The 17,716-nt window shown below is 35.7% G+C and overlaps 1 protein-coding gene across 10 annotated transcripts in view; it reads left to right on the forward strand.

Annotated features, from left to right (window-relative positions):
- The window catches only part of NAA16 (N-alpha-acetyltransferase 16, NatA auxiliary subunit), a 72,705-nt gene that overhangs the window by 21,733 nt on the left and 33,256 nt on the right, over positions 1–17,716 (forward strand). For 9 of the 10 annotated variants that reach the window (XR_007507934.1, XR_007507936.1, XR_007507937.1 and 6 more), the window contains 4 exons: positions 5,026–5,179; positions 6,700–6,819; positions 8,976–9,071; positions 12,882–12,988. Coding sequence is in view for 5 of the 10 variants with exons in the window: in XM_049815846.1 (XP_049671803.1) it covers positions 5,026–5,179; positions 6,700–6,819; positions 8,976–9,071; positions 12,882–12,988 (477 nt within the window). In the remaining 5 variants the exon portion in view is untranslated. The remainder of the gene's footprint in view (positions 1–5,025; positions 5,180–6,699; positions 6,820–8,975; positions 9,072–12,881; positions 12,989–17,716) is intronic. The other variant, XM_049815848.1, reaches the window with a different exon arrangement.

Here is a 17,716-nt window from a genome sequence, read left to right on the forward strand (position 1 = left end):
ATTGGTTCATCTTTTATGACCGTTTGACAGCCAAAAAGTCATGGTTCTTGAATGAATCGGCAGAGCCCAATCTGTGTTCAGCGTCAAAATGACTGTTTGAGTTAGAAAGAATATATAATAGATGGAAACACTGCAAATGAAGTGTAAGAAATTGAGGCTCTTTCAAGGACTAAGAGGGCTTAACAGTAGTATCGGTCCCTTGGAGAGAATGGATGTGATGCTGTTAATATCTTCTCTAAAAGGTTTTGTGCAAATATGCTTGTTTGAGGGCAGTCATGGTGATAAACTCTTCAGTCTAGTGACTAAGCCAGATTTAAATACCATCTGCCATAGGTAAACATGCACAGCAGACTCAACTGATTTAGTTATCAGAGTCTTAAATCTTGCCCTAAACCAAAGAAATCCTGAGAAAATCTCAAGCTCTGATGCTTCTTTTTTTTTGTAAAACTGGAAATATTTGGAAAGTGTCCATAAATAGGAAAATGGTTCATACTTGAACAATGAGCTGTTTAACTGCTGATTAGCATAATATCAGTCACAGGCAAATGGTGGAAAAGCTGGTTAAGCATTAAAGGACAAATATGCTACAAATGTTGGACAACATGAGTTTATGGAAAGTTAGTAGTGTCAAGCCTTTCCTCTTTTTCAAGATTAGTAGAGACAGTTAAGTGGTGTGTTGTTTTCTCCTCCAAAACACTTAAATTAAGGATCACCACATTAGTTTCATTTCTCTTGCAAATAGAGTCTAGTGCTTTGCTGTGCTAGCAACCTGGGGAGTGTAGGCCCATGTAGAGCCCCAAACACTGGAAAAGAGAATCAATGTGTCGGGTCCAGAACAGTCAGGAGAGCCCAAGCAAGCTCCCAGTTCAATTTTGCCGCACTTTGGCTCTTCCACAATAGTCCCCAAATGTACTGTTTGTGTGGTCTCTGGATATTTAAGTCCTGCACTTGAACCAGTTGAGTTCAGGATACTCCATTGATCTCTGAGGAGGTACACTTCTTGCTTTACTTTCCAAATCTCCCCTCTTGCCCTGTACTTTGTATGCACTCCAACTCAATAGATGAACTTTTTGGACTGACTTGATAGGATATTGCATGTAACTGATAAAAGGGTGATGTTGTTCAAGGTTTAAAAGGAGGGTTGAAAGACCAAAGTGTTTCCAAATCCCTAGTGAATGGGAATCTTCAACAAACTGATGGTTTCAAGGAGTTTTATGGCAATCTGTACTAGGCCTGATACTGTTCACTAGTGTTGTTAATGAATAAAGAAGTAAATGGAACATGTTATGTAAAATGCTGCTGTCAGTAATTGATAAATAATGGTGATGTAGGGTGATCATATTAATTTACTTGGATTACTGAGGCAGCTCTGTCCATTCAGATACGAATTAACAGCCAAAACCAAGCAGTAAAACTAAGAAAAAGATCAAGGAACTGTCACTTTAGTGATTGTAGGTGAGTATCTGAAGATGCAGTATTACAAAATAACGGAGCTAATCTAGCTACAAGCTGTTGCCAAAACCAGCAGTCTGACTTTTTCCTGTGTGCTCCCACTGCTTCCTTGTGCAGCACTGGTTGACTCGTGGAGGGCTGGTTCAGGAAGCCCAAGTGACAGAAAAATAATCACTCTTTTGAAGGATTGATTGGCTGAACTGAACAACTGTGAGGTGAGAGGGGAAAGAGGAAGGGGAATAATAGAGGGAAGTGAACTGCCTTTGTTGATCCAGGCTGCAGTTAGATTGACTTAGCTTATTGTAAAATTGTCTCTCAGGGTAGACTTATGGATGAAAAAGCAAAAAACACTTATTTCTAAGAAGCAGGGATTTTCTTTATAGAGCACTGATTACTGTGAGAGATCAAGACTTACTGATGACCCTGTTTTTAAAAAGCTTGAAAATGAAAAGAACAATATGGAAAGACAAGAGGACTGGAGAAAATGCTGTCTAGTGAAGGGCAGAGATTCTCTTTGTTTACTGTAAGCAGAAAAAACCTAGGTGATTCTAGCACAGTTTAGATACTGCTTTTGGGAGGAATGACAGCTAGGAGGATTGCTTAGTGGGGAAAAGTAAAGGAAAAAGTGGCAGGAAGTTGAGCAACTAATTCAAATGATAAATCACTTTTTATCACTGACAGTTTTATTCTAATGGCTAAGTTATCATTGGAAATGGTGAATTCTCTGTCTCTTAGTGTATCCAGATCAACGTTGCCTGTCATTTGAAAGCTGTAAATTAGCCAGATGGACAATATTTCAGTCAGAAACAGGTTATGAGGTTGAATGCAGACATCACTGCAGGAAATATAACAGCCTGTGCTGTCCAAGTTAAATCAAATGATTTAAGAGTCACTTCAGAATTTAAATTTTGGGAAACAAAGGTGTAAAACAACTATGCAATTTGTTTTGCTGTTGTATGTCCCATTTTTCCTTTCTTCTTTTCCAGAACAAAATTGTTATTCTTAATTTTTATTTTATTCCTAATTTCTGCATCAGGCCCACAATTACAGATATGGACAGAAAACCTCTGGAGTTTTGGGGGTCTGCTCTTAGGTATGTTTTGGCTGCCTCTTGTCACATTCTTTCAGTGACAGTTATGTTAGGGCATCTACGGTTGTACAGTTGATTCTTTTTTTTTGGTCCAGGAGAGGAAGAAATTTATTCCAAAACAGCAGAATTGAGTTCAAGAGAAAGTTGGACATCCTGTGCAAGAATCATAACTCTTCTGGGGGGGAGGGAGAATGCAGCAATAACAATGGTGTGGAAAAAACTTTTTATAGAATAACTTATTCTTTGTAGGACAATCTGATTATTCAGATTAAGTACTGGGGTTATAAGCTGCTTGCCTTCTGATGAATTGCACATTTAAATAATTATTAACTTGAGATTTCAAAAAACGAACTTTTCTTAAAAGTACTTTTAAAAATGGCTTTTTAAATGGAGCAACAGTAAGTGCAGTATCTTTCTGGTGGATTTGCCCTATGTTTAAGCAGCAGTTCATTTGATTTTTTGACATTTCATAATTTCTTTTGTTAGTCCAGCCAAGTCAGAAAAGCTACAAGAAGGTTTATTGATATCTGTTTCTTCTCTTTTAAATATTTTTTTTAAAGGGTTTTAGGGGTAATCTATGTTTTGAAGGCCTAAAACCAATTCATGTGCCAGAAAGCTGTGCTACTTACGGAATTGAGATATATGTATTGTCTTGGAGGGGAAGATATTTTTATGGAGGAAGTGAAGGGGAAAGAAATAAATTGGTGGTCTGCAGTTTCAGTTCTGTGGTATTGCAGTAAGGAGAAGCAGGAAGACATGCTTTAATGCTTAACCCCTGTTGCATGTGTCAGTTCTGTGAAGTATTTAAAAATGCCTTCCGGGTAACAAGGTTTTTATTAGTGACTTCCGATGTTTAGTATGGATAAAAGTTGAGCAAAGGTGGAAACAGAAATGGAGCTGCAGATAGAGGAAATAAACTTTAAGAAATGGGTAGGATTTCATGCTACCTGCTGACTCTAGTATGTGCAAGGTCTAGTCTTGTCCCGTTAGCCATCATTTGCTATAATATGTTAGCAGTTACTAAAAAAACACTTGAATGCTGTTACTTTCAGCCCCCAAATTGATACTTATTGTTGGATATACACTTCTTTACAGTGTTTTATTTAGTGATGCTGTCTTTCAGAACATTTTTATCTAAAAGGAAATCTTCCTTTTAATAACTCACAGTACTATAAAAGCTGCCTCTAAAAATTCAAAGAGCATGTAAACAGAAATGTTAAATCTCATACAATTGATCTGTGCCTAGGGAAGGGCTGGAAGTAGTGATTTAGGACAAGATTCTTTTAATAGAAATGTTAATTTCAATCAGTTTAAGGTTTGGGGTTTTTTTTCGTTGTTTATTAAATTACTTGGGTCTTTAAAGAAGACAGAGGAAAAACTTTACTCGGGGAACAGCAGTAAACCGTTTGGTGACCAATGTGACTTCAAAGTGTTGCTTGTTCAGGAAGAAACAAAAGTATGTAGTGTCATGGGAAAGAAAATCATTAACATTTATCAAGCTCAGCTGCTGATCTATTTTTGTTATTAAAAAAATCATGTTAGACTGTCTCTCTTACAATTTCTATTGAGGCAGTATATTTCACATAGTAAACTTGTATAGATCTGCTGGGTATTGTCTGCAGACTTCTGCATTTCGTCTCTGAAGTTCCTGCAGTTTTATCATAATTGAAGTATTCTGTGTGTATTAGTGAAGAGCATTTAGTATGAGATAATTATTAAACTTCTGGCAAGACTTTTCATTGCCTAAATACACTTTAGGGAGTTACCCTTAGAAAGGAATACTGTTGAATGTCATCCTGTTTCAGTGTCTGATGTATCACTGGAAGGTGGATGACCCACTAGTTTTACTACAGCCTGTAGACAAAGTCCTAGGTATGCAACTGGCAGCAGACCTCAAAATAATTATCTGTTGCTTGAAAACACTCTTTGCATGCTTGTGCACTGTACTTTCCAGGGGATTGAACTGTAGTACAGAGAACACTTGGTTAGAGAGAAATAGTGCAAGTTTCCTGGCTGAAAATTTCTAGTTGTCAAACTATGGCCAGGATTTGGGTGGTTCATTGCTCTTGGAAATAGTTCGAGTTTTTGGTATGCTGAGTATTGTGATATCCCAGCAATCTGCTACAGAATTTAGGTCAAAATAGTTGTGGAGTACATGAGTTCTTCAGAGGGAGAAGATAACCAAGATCTTTGCGAATTTTATTGAATTGTATGAGAGAAGGCAAGGATTCTGTTTTGAATTAGATTACCACAGTGATAGAGAAAAGAGAAATAGAGGAATTCTTTTCAACTGTTCTCTGACAAGGGATATCCTGAATGAATCTAATTCAATTGTGAATAATGGGAGGTTTACATTTTGAATGTTTGAATGGGTATATAAGTTGACCTGATATATTCTGTAGCCTGACTCTTGTGTTCTGTAATATTGCATACAGTTGAGGTATGGGTAAATGTTAACTAACCTATTGCTTTTTCCCCCCCAGATTCCTCCTAACAAAATAGATTATGAATATAGTGAACTGATTTTATATCAAAATCAAGTGATGAGAGAGGCAGATCTATTTCAGGAATCTTTAGAACATATAGAGACCTATGAAAAGCAAATATGTGATAAATTAATAGTAGAAGAAATCAAAGGTAAGTCATTCTTCTTCCCTCAGCCAATTTTGTTCTAAACTTTTGCTACTGGCTTTTAGATATGATAAAGCAGTAAAAGAAAAAAAAGTTATGTCTTTAACTGATTAGAAACAATAACTCTAGGGAAACTGGTAACATCAGATTTATAATTTTGTGCTGAAGTAACTTGCCCTACAAAGTGGAGAGTGGATGTAGGTAGTTTAACTTGGGTTGACACAAGAACAGAAGAGATCTCAGATTATTTTACTTGCTCATACTAGAGCAGCTTTCTGTAAATCAGAGCTAGTATAACCCAGTTTTAATCTCATGGAGAATACTGTTTGTAGTACCAACACTGTTTTTTTTTTTTGACTGAAGTATCAAGTTCTTGTTTCCTTCTTAAGCTTTCTAATACACTTGTATTGCCTTATTTAAGTGAATACTGATGCTGACTTTTTTTTGTTAAAAATAACCCACAGTTGTGGATTTAAAGTACTAATACAGAGTTCTGAATATGCACAATTATATAGTGTAATAGCATGTATTCTTCACCTGCTACTTGGTTGCACAGTTATGGTGGGTTGACCCTGGCCAGCAGGTGAGGCCCACACAGCTGCTCACTCACTTCTCTCAACTTCCCTTGTCAGGACAGGAGAGAATAGGAAGAGCAAAAGCAAGAAAACTCATGTGTTGAGATAAAGGTAGCTTAAGTGAAGGAAAGAGGAAGGGGGGGGGGGGGGAACAGGACGATGACACGACCCAGATGCCAAGTGTTGCAGAGGCAATCACTCGCCACCTCCCACAAGCAGGCTGATGTTCAGTCTGCAGGCAATGGCCATATGCCCAAACACTCCTTCCCCTTCATTTTTATTACTAAGCATGACACTGTTTAGCATGAAATATCCCTTTGGCCAGTTTGGGTCAACTGTCCAGGTTGTGTCCACCCCCAGTTTACTGTCCACCCTGGTGGGGGTGAAAAGTCTTGATCTTCTACACGTACCATTTAGCAGTAGCAAAAACATAGGTGTGTTACCAATGTTTAGTCACAAATCCTGAAACACAACACTGTACAGGCTGCTGTGAAGAAAATGAATTCTATGCAAGCCAGACCTGGGAGAACAATTTACTTAGCAGCAAACCAGTGTGATTTAACTGGTTAAAAACTGGTTAGTTGGTGTGAAAAATAGAGGTGTAGTTAAGTAAACAGCCTGGTAAGAAGCGATATAGTCAAGTGTTGGAGACCTGAAGAGTTGCTTGTTCCTTAGATAATCCCAATAGCTATTTTAAACACTCAGATACAGGCATTCAAATAATCTTTGTTTTCACAGGTACTGAATGCTCCAGACTGTGATGAGCTATATGTGTGGTAGCTTCAAGTAGCACTTGTAATAAACAGTGAATGCCTCTGGAAAAATAAAGCCTCTTTTCCAGTATCTACATATGATTAAGCCCAATTTTGTGTGTTTAGTTTTGTAAACTTTACTCCCAAGCCATCAGTGTTTTCTCATGTAATTCACAGTTCTTTACTGTGTTGTTTTTAGGAGAGATGTTACTGAAGTTGGGAAGACTGAAAGAAGCTGGTGAAGTATACAAAGAGTTAATTGAGCGCAATGCAGAAAACTGGCATTATTATGAAGGCTTGGAAAAGGCCCTACAACCTAGTAAGTTAACATACACAGATACATTGAAAATATGTATGATGAAGGATATACTTAAAACTCCTGTTTGATATGCTGCTGTTTTAGGTTAAAAAGTTTTACATGGCAGAAAATTACCTTCTAATCTTGAATATGATGTAGTTGTGTTTATCCATCTTAAAAATGTTCACTGAAAAACCTGTATGCATGAAAATACCAACAGCAAGTCTCTTTCTTCTTGGAGCTAAAGGTGGCATTTGCTAATGTGCTTACACAGAGAACGTTTCCTTGCCACATGCGAACTTGGAAACCAAACTGCAATTCATTCCTGTCTAGTAGTTTATTGTCAGACTACTATCGTATATGACAACATAAAATTGTCATTCTGAAACTTGTTTAGGTGATACGTCTTTCTAAGGGTATGTGGAGAGATACTCAAATAACTATTTCAGATGGCCTTTTAAAGATGGGCCATCTGAAAAAAAATTTTTTTTCTTTAAGCTGACTGTTCTCTGGAGGAGAAGGTGATAAGTGTGATAAAATCTGTTACTCCAATGCCAGATCACATTACTGCCTTTCTGTCTTTCCAGGAAAATAGCTCATTGTTTGTTTGGTTTTTTTAATTACAATATTGCAACAATTTATACTATAGTTTAAGTGTTTTGCACTGGTAACTTTCCCAAGTGTTTACCTTTACACAGGAATGGTTTCCTTGTATTTCACTGTTCACTAATTAGTGAAAGTTTATTGGAGTTATTCTGATGACATCATAAATCATAAGCCCACAAGGATATTATTTGTAGATATTATAGCTGCATTATATTTCTCAACCAGCTTTCTTCTAGGAAGTTTTACGGTTGGGTTTCATAAGGTCTGGGAATATGGCTTGTGATTTGAGAAATGAAAACGATTGCATTTGTTACATGTATGCAGAGAGTAGTGTTGCCTTTTGAATGGTTTTCCTAGTGTATCCACAGAGTTGAACATAGTGATCATTGTTTCAGAAAATAAATTACCCAGGAACTTGATTATTCTGTTTGATGTAATAAATATGTTGATGTAAACGTGTAGTTCTTAACAAAGAACCAATCCAGTAGTTTATTTGATGTATTAAAATCCTATGTAGATTAAAACTGTACTAATTTATAGAACTAATAATGCTACTTTATTTTTTAGGTGGTCTTAGGACTATTTCCTCCCCCATGGTAAGTTCTGGAGCTCCAACTTGTGACTTCAATTAGGGCTTTTATATGCTTTAGTTCCAATCCAAACATGATTTTTAGTATAACTTTTAGAACTCTGTATCTCTTGGAGCCACTGGGTAACATATTTCCCCCCCCTTCCCCAGCATCTGAGCTCAGTGACAAGATAAATTGTTTTTCTTATGAAAGAAAAACAGATGTATTAACATATATATTGTGTCATAGTCTTGATCTGTACATTCAGTTTTATTTGAATTGCTTGATGACTTTAATAATATTTAAGCAAAATTGATCTTAATTATGTGAAAATGGCATTTCAAAGCAGCAGATTAGTTTTATTTAAGTTCTAACCACATTGGAGCTCCAAAGCATATTATGGGGGAAAGGGGAGGAGTGGGAAGAAAAAAATCTTTAAGTAGCTTTATTTTTGTTAAACATTAAAGTATAAAGAGTTCTGGTGCTCAGTACTTACACTGGCAGTATTGTGCCCTGTTTCTGCTGCCACCAGAGGACCTATAATAAAGGCATGCTTGTATAGTATGCTATTGGTATACCTATGATTTGGAAATGCAATATATTTCTCTGAATGCTTTAAGTATGTCTGAAATGGATACATAGTGGAAAAAAACCAGTTAATTGAAACTGAGTGTGTCAAACTACTGTGTGAATGGGTCTGCACAGCATGTAACTGAAAGAAACCAAACTCTAGTACTGTATGATTGAATGTGCAATGTAATTGTCATGTTTATCCTTACAATGATTAATGCTGGTAGTTGTGTATTGTACATACAGTGTTTTCAGTACAGTTTTACATGGTAATGCTTATGATTAACTGGAAAAAAAAGCTTGAATTGTTTAAACTGTTCCAGATCCAAACTGTGTAAGAAGTCTAGCTAAACTAATTCTGAACATTTAAAAAGATTTAGAAGAATAGGTTTTTTCTCTGTTACTTACATCTATTATATTTACTGATAATAGGCACTTTAGAAGAGAGGCTTCAGATTTATGAAGAAGTTAGTAAAAGACATCCCAGAGCAGTTTCACCTAGAAGATTACCTTTAAACTTTGTTTCAGGTAACAAGTTGCATATCTGTTCCGTAATAGTTTCTTATTTGGTTTTTTCCTTAAGTTTTCATCAGGCTGTTGAATGTGCATTTAATACCTATTTTGGCATTTAAGCCTATTTGTACATATACACAAATCAGATGTACGCATTTCTCCTGGAATAGACAAAATTATTTGGTACGTTTTAGGAGTTGATAGAAAAAGCTTATGCACTCCAACATGGTGATGCAAACTATGTAATGTTTGTATTGATAAAACTACAGTACAGGATGGTATATAGATTGTAGGAATTCTTGTACATCATTTTTCTGCATTATGCAAGTGAAGAATCATAAGTTAAAAGGTAGGGGATATAGTACTCTTGAATTAAAGGTATAGAGGAGTGTATATACGCACACCTTTCCTATATCTTTAATATACATATATTTATAAATATAACTTACAATTTATAAACACTGAAACCAGGTGCAAATGATGCATGTAACAATCATAGTTGCATAGGACTGATGAGTTTCCGGACAGTTTTTGTACTGGACAGAAAACATTAAGTCTTTTTTTAGGACTCTGCATATCTTATGGGTGTACAACACTGTTGTAGAACCATTAGGACTTAAATCTACAACATAAACCAACTTTGTGCTGATAATTTAATAAGAATAGGAGCAAAAGCAGGTCTGTGCTGTTATGTAGCACAAATTATTTGATTTTTAAATTTTATAGCTAAGTTGTTTCAGTGACTTGGACCTTTCAAAAGGTGTTTTGAAATATAGTGCACAAATATGCTCAGTTCTAGAGGGAATACGTATACACTTTTTAAAACAAAGCTATGATCTTCCAAAATAGAAGGAAGGAGGCTAAATGAAATGGTAAAGCCCATAAAATATACATTTGGTATGTAGCTGTCTAAGAGCTGTAACTCCAGCAGAAGACTTCTGGAAAGAAATATAAAGCACATAAATTTCATGACACTTGATATTGAACTTATGTCGGGAATTTGCAGCTGAACTTATCTGCTCATGCTTTTAACTTCATGAGGTTAGTTTTCAGTTCAGCTCATTTACTGAGCACTGTGTTTGTTATACCTTTAAATGCTACAGAGCATAGCTAGTTCACTTTCCTGTTGTTGCTCAGGAGTCTGAATGTGCACATACCTTACTTGTGTAAAATCACAAGAGTTTAACTGCTTCATAGGAGATTTAGCCCTGAAGTTAACACTTGTTAATTTACTCTGCCTTACTTAATCCCAGATGTTTCAGTTTCTTTGAAGATACAAGGGCAAATTTTAAGGCAGTTAAGCTAGTTTTGAAAAGCTAGGTGACAAGTAATTGTTTTTCTCCTCTAATAAAATTGTTATGCTAATACATAGCAAACAAGGAAATAACCTGCAAAATGCTTTTCTGTATTTCTATTAATAGTGTGTTTTGCTGTTGACTTGATTTCACTGTATGTTTTGCAGTAGGTTACCTTATCTGACAGTGTAGTTTGACAGCTAATGTTCATTTAAATAGAAATATGTTTGGTAATAAGGACTAGTTGTTCCTGCTGTAGCAGTAGTCTAAATGAAAGCAAAGTTTGTGATTAGAACAGTTGAGAAAAACCTCTCAGTAGGCTATGCTTTGCAGTGTTTAATAGTAAATAAGAATTTTCCTGAACTAAAACTTGTGTTTCTGTTAATCTGTGAAGCTTGTATCAGTCATGGATGTGTAAGACTTGTTTTGATCCCCTAGAAATTTGTCTATTTACTAAATGATTTCTTTTGTTTATAAGTACAGCAGATAAGAACTCCTGTTGGCAAAAGTTAATAGTGAGAATGTGAAGGTATAGAAACAAATTTGTTTGCAAATTTCAGGACAACAGAGTTTTTGGTTAAATGAGGCTGCTGTTCCAGTGTGGTCACTGACCAGTTGCTTGCAGCCAACACTGGCTGAAACAGAATTGGCTTAAAATAGTCTGAAGTGCAGTTTGTATTAAAAGGGCAGTCCTTCCCAGACCTTGCCATGCATTGCATCTTAACCTTGTATTTGACACAAATCAGCTCCTTGATCCAGCTGGAAATCACCTGTATGGAGGAAGGCTGTTACAATTAATTTTCAGACTGATCAAGGGTGGGGAGTTGGAATCTGGCCATCCAGTTTGATTTGTTTATGCTGCTGCAGATTCACTGGTCCTGTGGTCAGGTCTTTTCTGTGCCTCAGACTAAATTTTGAGCTTGGCTTCGTGTCATAGGTGGGTGCCTAGCTGTGTGTTTTGCGTTTTTTCACAATTTGTTTTAAAGCTGTTTTGCTTTCTATAAATAAATATGTACTTAATTGAAATGTGAATCTTGCTTTCCCAAATTATGAATTGCAATTCTTCCATCAAGAATGTAAATTAGAATAATTCAACAGAAGAAATTGAGAAACTGAGATGGATTTTTTTAAATATAGGGGAGTTTCTTGTAGTGCAAGAAAACAAGTTTTAATTAATCCACCCATAATAAAGCATGCACTTATAGTCCATTTATGGATCCGCATCCACAGATAGTAGGAGTTTCTATATACAGCAGGTTTTAGTACAGTGAGGTGAGAACATGAGTGAGTTCTATTAGTCTCAACAACGGTGCTGGTAACACTAAGTGTAGGAAAACTAAGAATTGGTGGAAGTATATAAGAATGTTATATACAAAGCAGTAGTATCTTCGTTTTCTGAAAAAAAATATATAAAACCACCTGTTAATAAAAGTTGTAATGTGTTCTTAATGATTTGAAGTTTATTACGACAATTTTATCTGTGTATGTTAGAATTGTGAAGTGTACTACTGCCTTGTTTAAAGACTTAGAGCTCTAAGTCCACAACAGAGTAGGCAGTGAAGTGTAGCAACTTCATCCCTGTGCAAAGCAAACATAACCAATAAAAAATAAATAATAAAACCACAAAACCCCCAAACCACTGCCCCCCTCCTCCCGCCCCCCCACAACCAAACCAAAACACCACCAAAATTGAAACAACTGAAAATAACTGCTTTTCATCATAGGAATAAAAACATGAAAGCCAGTTATTCTCCTGACTGGATATCTTCTCTTAAAGTCCTGCTTTATTTCCCTTTTTCTTTTTTTGAACAGCATTTCTCAGAAAGGTAGCATACTGCAAGTACTGTAACTTTTACCTGAAAACAGAAGTCAGATTTTTAGCTTTCTGCCAGTATAATTTTGATAAAGTTGATTCTGCTATGGTGCTTATCCTTCTGAAACCCAGTCTTCTATTTTGTTTCTGATTCCAGAAACAATCATGTTATCATTGGAAGTCATGTCCTACTCATAAAAAAAAATAGGACTAGAAGAGAGGTAGAGGGTTCATTTCATCCATCCTTCTTCCTCAAAGAAGGATAATTTATATCTGCACTATTCCTAACGCACATTTGTCTAACTTAATCATAAAAACTTCCATTGATGGAGCTTTTACAAGATCTGCAAGGTAATCTATTCCAGTGCTTAGTTATTCTTACCATTATAATTTTTTCCAATGTTTGTTTAAATAGCCCTTGCTATATCCTCTGTAGCCAGCACTTAATACTTTCTCTTTTTAATAGATTTTACAGGTTTGAGGACTGTTACCATGTCTTCGTCAGCAGTTCCCTAAACACTAGCAACTTAAGCATATTACTCTGATTTTTTTATCCAGAGCATATTTGCATCTTATTCTTAAATAACAGGAAAAATGAAAATCTTTAATTGCAGTTTCTCAGTTACTCTATTATCCAGAGTTGCACAGCAGTTAGTGCTTATATTTATATAACACTTGAAATCACTGACATATAACCAAATACACTTTTGTTTCTAGGTGAAAAATTTAGAGAACTAATGGATAAGTTCCTGAGGGTTAACTTCAGTAAAGGCTGCCCACCCTTGTTTACCACTTTGAAATCTTTATATTACAATCCAGAAAAGGTAAAATGAAGTCTTCTATATTGAATTTCTAAAAGACTATCGCACTGTTTTTATATAGATTTTTCCTGTAACTTACAAGTAACTGTTGCTGAACATTTTTATCCTTAGTGTGCTTTTTTTGTCATAAGTGAATGATCACTTGATGATGCTTAATATGTATGAAACTTCACTTCTGTAGACAGTTGATGTCAAAATGCTTGAAGTTGGATTGGTGCAGAATGCACTGAAGTTCTTGAAAAATCAGAGATAACCAGTAACTTTATTTTTGTGTACTTGGAGTGCAGGTGTGTCAGGATTCTTTCAACTTATGGTTTATGATGTCACCAGAAGTCATGATTTTAAAATGCCACACAGATGGCTATTGTTCTACATACATTTCTGAATTGCATGAATACATTAGTATTTACTACAAAGGCTTGTTTCCTGTTTCAGTCTTTAGCTAAAACTTTAATGTTTTAATTTTGCACTTCGAAACTCTCACAGTTTTGGCAAAATTGTGTCACATTGGATCTGTTTCAAATGTAGTTCTTTATTCCAGGCTTGTCAGTAAGGTATAGTCAAAATAAATTTCCAAGCTATAGCATGTTACTAAAATGTGTAGAAAATAAAATAAAGGTCAGTCTATTCAGATGTTGCTATCTTTGTTACAAGCAGTAAAACTCTGGGTACTCTAATCTGTTGGTGACTATGTAAAAAGAGGTTTTTGTAGCTGGTAAAACCCTAAATACATGCAGATTTTCAATCAGCAGTGGATATTCCTTTAATTGGACTAAAATTATTTTTGTAAGAGTCTCTTTGCTAGTTCTTTCAACATGAAATTTTCAACACACTTCGGTTTGGAGAATGTAATCTGTACTGTGTCTGCATGGTTGATGTAATTTTAGTAAATTCTGGTATCGTGTAGTACAAGGTTTTCTACAGTGCCTATTGCTAATGTGTACTTTTCAATGTAAACTTTTGAAACCGGGTTGAAATTTTTAAAATGATGATACACTATCTAGACAGAAGTACAGTCAGTGCTGTGAAAGTTTTACTTCTGCTGTTTGAAGTATGAAAATCTAGAAGTTAAAAGCACATATAAACTCATTTGGCATGCAAAAGAATTTTTAGCACTCAATTGTTTTTGACGTGATAGGTTAAAAAAAAATACTACCATGTTTTGGGGCAGACTTATCGAGAAAGGTGGCTTGCTGGTAGTTTTCTTCAGTGCTGCTTGAAACTGCCAGCTTAATCCTAAGAAGTACTTAAAATCAAGAGCCTCACAATTTCCACATATGCTTGGATTTGTTTGTGTTGCAAACTTCTGTGAAAGCTTTTTCCTCTTCTTTTTTGTCTCTCTTACCAAGACAGGGTCTCTTTCACATTTCAGTTGTTGGGTTTTCATGTAACTATAGTATAACAGTAGGATCTTTGAAGCCAAGAGAGACTTTTAATTTTAGTCTCTGATAGTTACTTTTAGAATTGCTGAAATTTAGGGGTTAGGGAGTAGAAAATTGTGACAAACTTAACGTGTGCTATACCTTTCAGGAAAATGTTGTATTTAGCTATCTAACTTGTCTAAGTTGGTGCTTAGTACTGGCTTCTCACATGAATTATTGGTATATTTTGGCTGAAAATCAAATTGTAGTCAGGATCTTGTTATACCTACTGGAAAACTCCTAGCAAATTACTGAATTCTCTATAAATTGGGAACGAACAGTTCCACATTTATTTGGAAACAGGTGCAATTTGGTGTAGTCAACTTCAGTTGCATTTTAAAGTGGCATAGACATGAGGATTTTATGAAAGAGTTTGTATTTAAGCCTAGAAAGTTCCTTCTTTCTAGAACTCCAGGTGGGTTCCGGATCTTTCATAAACCATGGTTTTGGGAAAAAGGTGGACTAAGCAATATTTATATTAATAGAAGTTTTCTATTTATATGTACTTAACTCAGATAAAGATTGAGCTGCAGTATTTTATATGTAGGAAAGCAAAAGGTAAATTCAATACCTGCACGAATACAGAGGAATAGTGGGGAGAAAAATATCGCTTTACTTTCTGAGCAAAGATTAGGATTACATTTATCAGTAAGTATCTCTTAACATTTTTGTGTTAAGAACATCTTTTACACCTGAGTGGGGAGACCAAAAGGTAGTGTAAAGAGTAGCTGATTAGAGGAAAAATATTGATGTCTCCCCTCTGTTTGGAGAGGGCAAGAAAAAAAAGGTGGTTGTGTAGAAGGCAAACACTTGTCAAATGTGTTCAGGAAAATGTTATCTAATTACTGCAAGTTGGTACTTGAACTAAATGTTTTAAACAAACAAAATGGTGGTATATTTTGATTTAAAACCAGATTCTAGTCTACTAACATAAGTTAACAGTTTGGGGTGAAATCTAGCTTCAGGTGCACGAAACTGCAAAGCTTTAGGACTTGCCCAGATCAAAGTGAAGACTTTTCAGGAAGGTTTAGAAACTCTTTAGTACTTAAACTGCTTAAAAAGACTCCAAATACCATATTCCAGATCAGGCATGTGAATTTAGGTCAGTGGACATAAAGAACTGTTCAGCTCACCACCATACATGGTTTCCTACACAGGATCAGTTGAAGAGCTATCAAGGCTCCTTTTTGACTGTGCTAGGCAGGTGTGATAGATCTGTTTTGATTGTAGAGGGAACACAGGCACCTATATTATAGTTATCTTAAGTATAGATGTCGGAACCTGAAGGTGCCTATTGTGTGTCCCATCTGTTTCACTGGGGTGTGTTGGGAACTCTTTATACTTGTTCTACAGTGTCTGTTACAGGAGTACTTCCTATCTAGGAAACTATCGTTGAGCAAGCTTTACCAGTTGCTTCTAGAAAGAATTAATGAATGTCTCGCCAAAACCCAAAACTGCAATAACTGACTTGCTAACTGGGTGGAGGAGATGCCACTTTTTCAGCTACCTAATTGAAATTTGTTTACGTACTTGTGCAAATATTAAGTGGAGGAAGGTGTGAAGAACAACTGGTTCTTCATAGCTTTGCTGAAGAATATGCTTTGCTTTGGTTAAGGAAGAGATGTTTTTAATCTTCCTTCTCACTTAAAGTAGAACTATTGTTTAAGATCATTTGGATGAAATCACAGAAGGGTAGTGTAAGTGGGAAAGACATCATAGTAAATAATGTAAATCTGTTTGTTTCATGTGAAAAGATAAGATTATTGCTGGAAGAGACCTTGAATAACCAAAGGCATGAGGATCTGAAATCTCTTCAGTAAAGAAGGATTATGTATAGCTTTGTTGCTTTTTGGCATTCTCAGAGACTTCTTTTGAGGTAAAATCTTCCCTAATAAATAAGTCTCTAATGAGTTAAAATACACCCTATATTATGTTATTCTATGCAATCTGTCTTCCCTAAAATTCTGGAGCAGAAAAAATCATGTATGCGTTGACTTTATGTTCCATTTGTGATGTGCAGAGGTTTATATTTGGCTGCACAACTGGGTTGAAAAGGAAACTGTTCAAGATTTGCTAACTGCTTGCGACTTGGACACTTGAGAAGGTAACAGATGGTATTGTGTAGCCTGAGATAAGCAGGTTAGTTGGATGTTTCATCAGTCTCAGCAATATTTGTTACTTTCTAGGAGTGATCTGTTAACCCACTGATATTTGAGATAATTATGTTTCAGAGGTACTTAAGGCAGACTAACTCTGGAAGCTGATGAGTAGGAGAAAGTGTTAAGCTTGCTTTGCTGTAAATTACTGTACATGCTTCTGCAACAAGATCCAGTTGACATTCTGTGGTCCCTCACTGCTTGCAAAGCAGTGGTCTGACTAATATTTTTCTCCCTAGTTTTAGGAGGGAGTTATCCAGTAAGCTGTTTAATCCTTCAAAGGTCTTTGTGATTCTTAAGGTTTTGTGCTATTATACTAGTCGAAGTAGCATGGGAACTGGGTTTTGACTATTTCTTCCTCTTTGTCAAGCCACCTAGACTGGAGGAGATAAGTCATACAGACTGAAGGATGAGAAGCTGGAAGAGATGGGGTTAACAATTGTCTTTTGCCTAGAAACTGTACTGCCATTTAAACTTGATCAAATGAATTGTGCTATGGATAGAGCTTTTGATTATTAAAATACTGTATAATTAAAAAAAATAATGCCAGCTGTTCAGTATCCTGAGTGTGCTTCTATACCATGCTATAGCATAAAATTACTCTTAATATTGAAATAAGAAAAAAAAAGGGGGCCATTGAATTGCAGGAGGAAAGGTTGACCAAAGGCCAACTAAAAAGATGTTTTTTATCATTTTCTATAATACTGGCAACTGATTTTTCCATAAATTATGTGGATGAGTAAGGATATGTTATATAAAGAGTTCAAGTTCTTTCTGAAGTGATAATGGTTTCTATGCTCCCTATTTACAGATACCAGAGGCGTGCACTAATCACTTCCTAACTTGCTGCATTGGTACCTAGACAGATTCAGTGTCTTTCCAACTGAAGAGAACAATTAGAGGGTGATAGAGACTGTCAGACCAAGTCTTACTGTATTTTCCAGAGTGTCTCATTCAAAATAAGTTTGTAATAGTATATAGACTATGTTCAGTGGTACATCATTGCTGATACTCAGTCATGGATGACTTCCTACCTACAACATATTAGAGAAATCATTTGATGAAACACTGTCTTGATGGCTTTGTTCTTAGTTGGAAAAAAAAAAAAATTAGTAAGTAAGAATAATGTTCATCACTGCAGGTTTGTTTCAGAT

Source organism: Accipiter gentilis, chromosome 13 (genome assembly GCF_929443795.1).
Source record: "Accipiter gentilis chromosome 13, bAccGen1.1, whole genome shotgun sequence".
NCBI lineage: Eukaryota > Metazoa > Chordata > Aves > Accipitriformes > Accipitridae > Astur > Astur gentilis.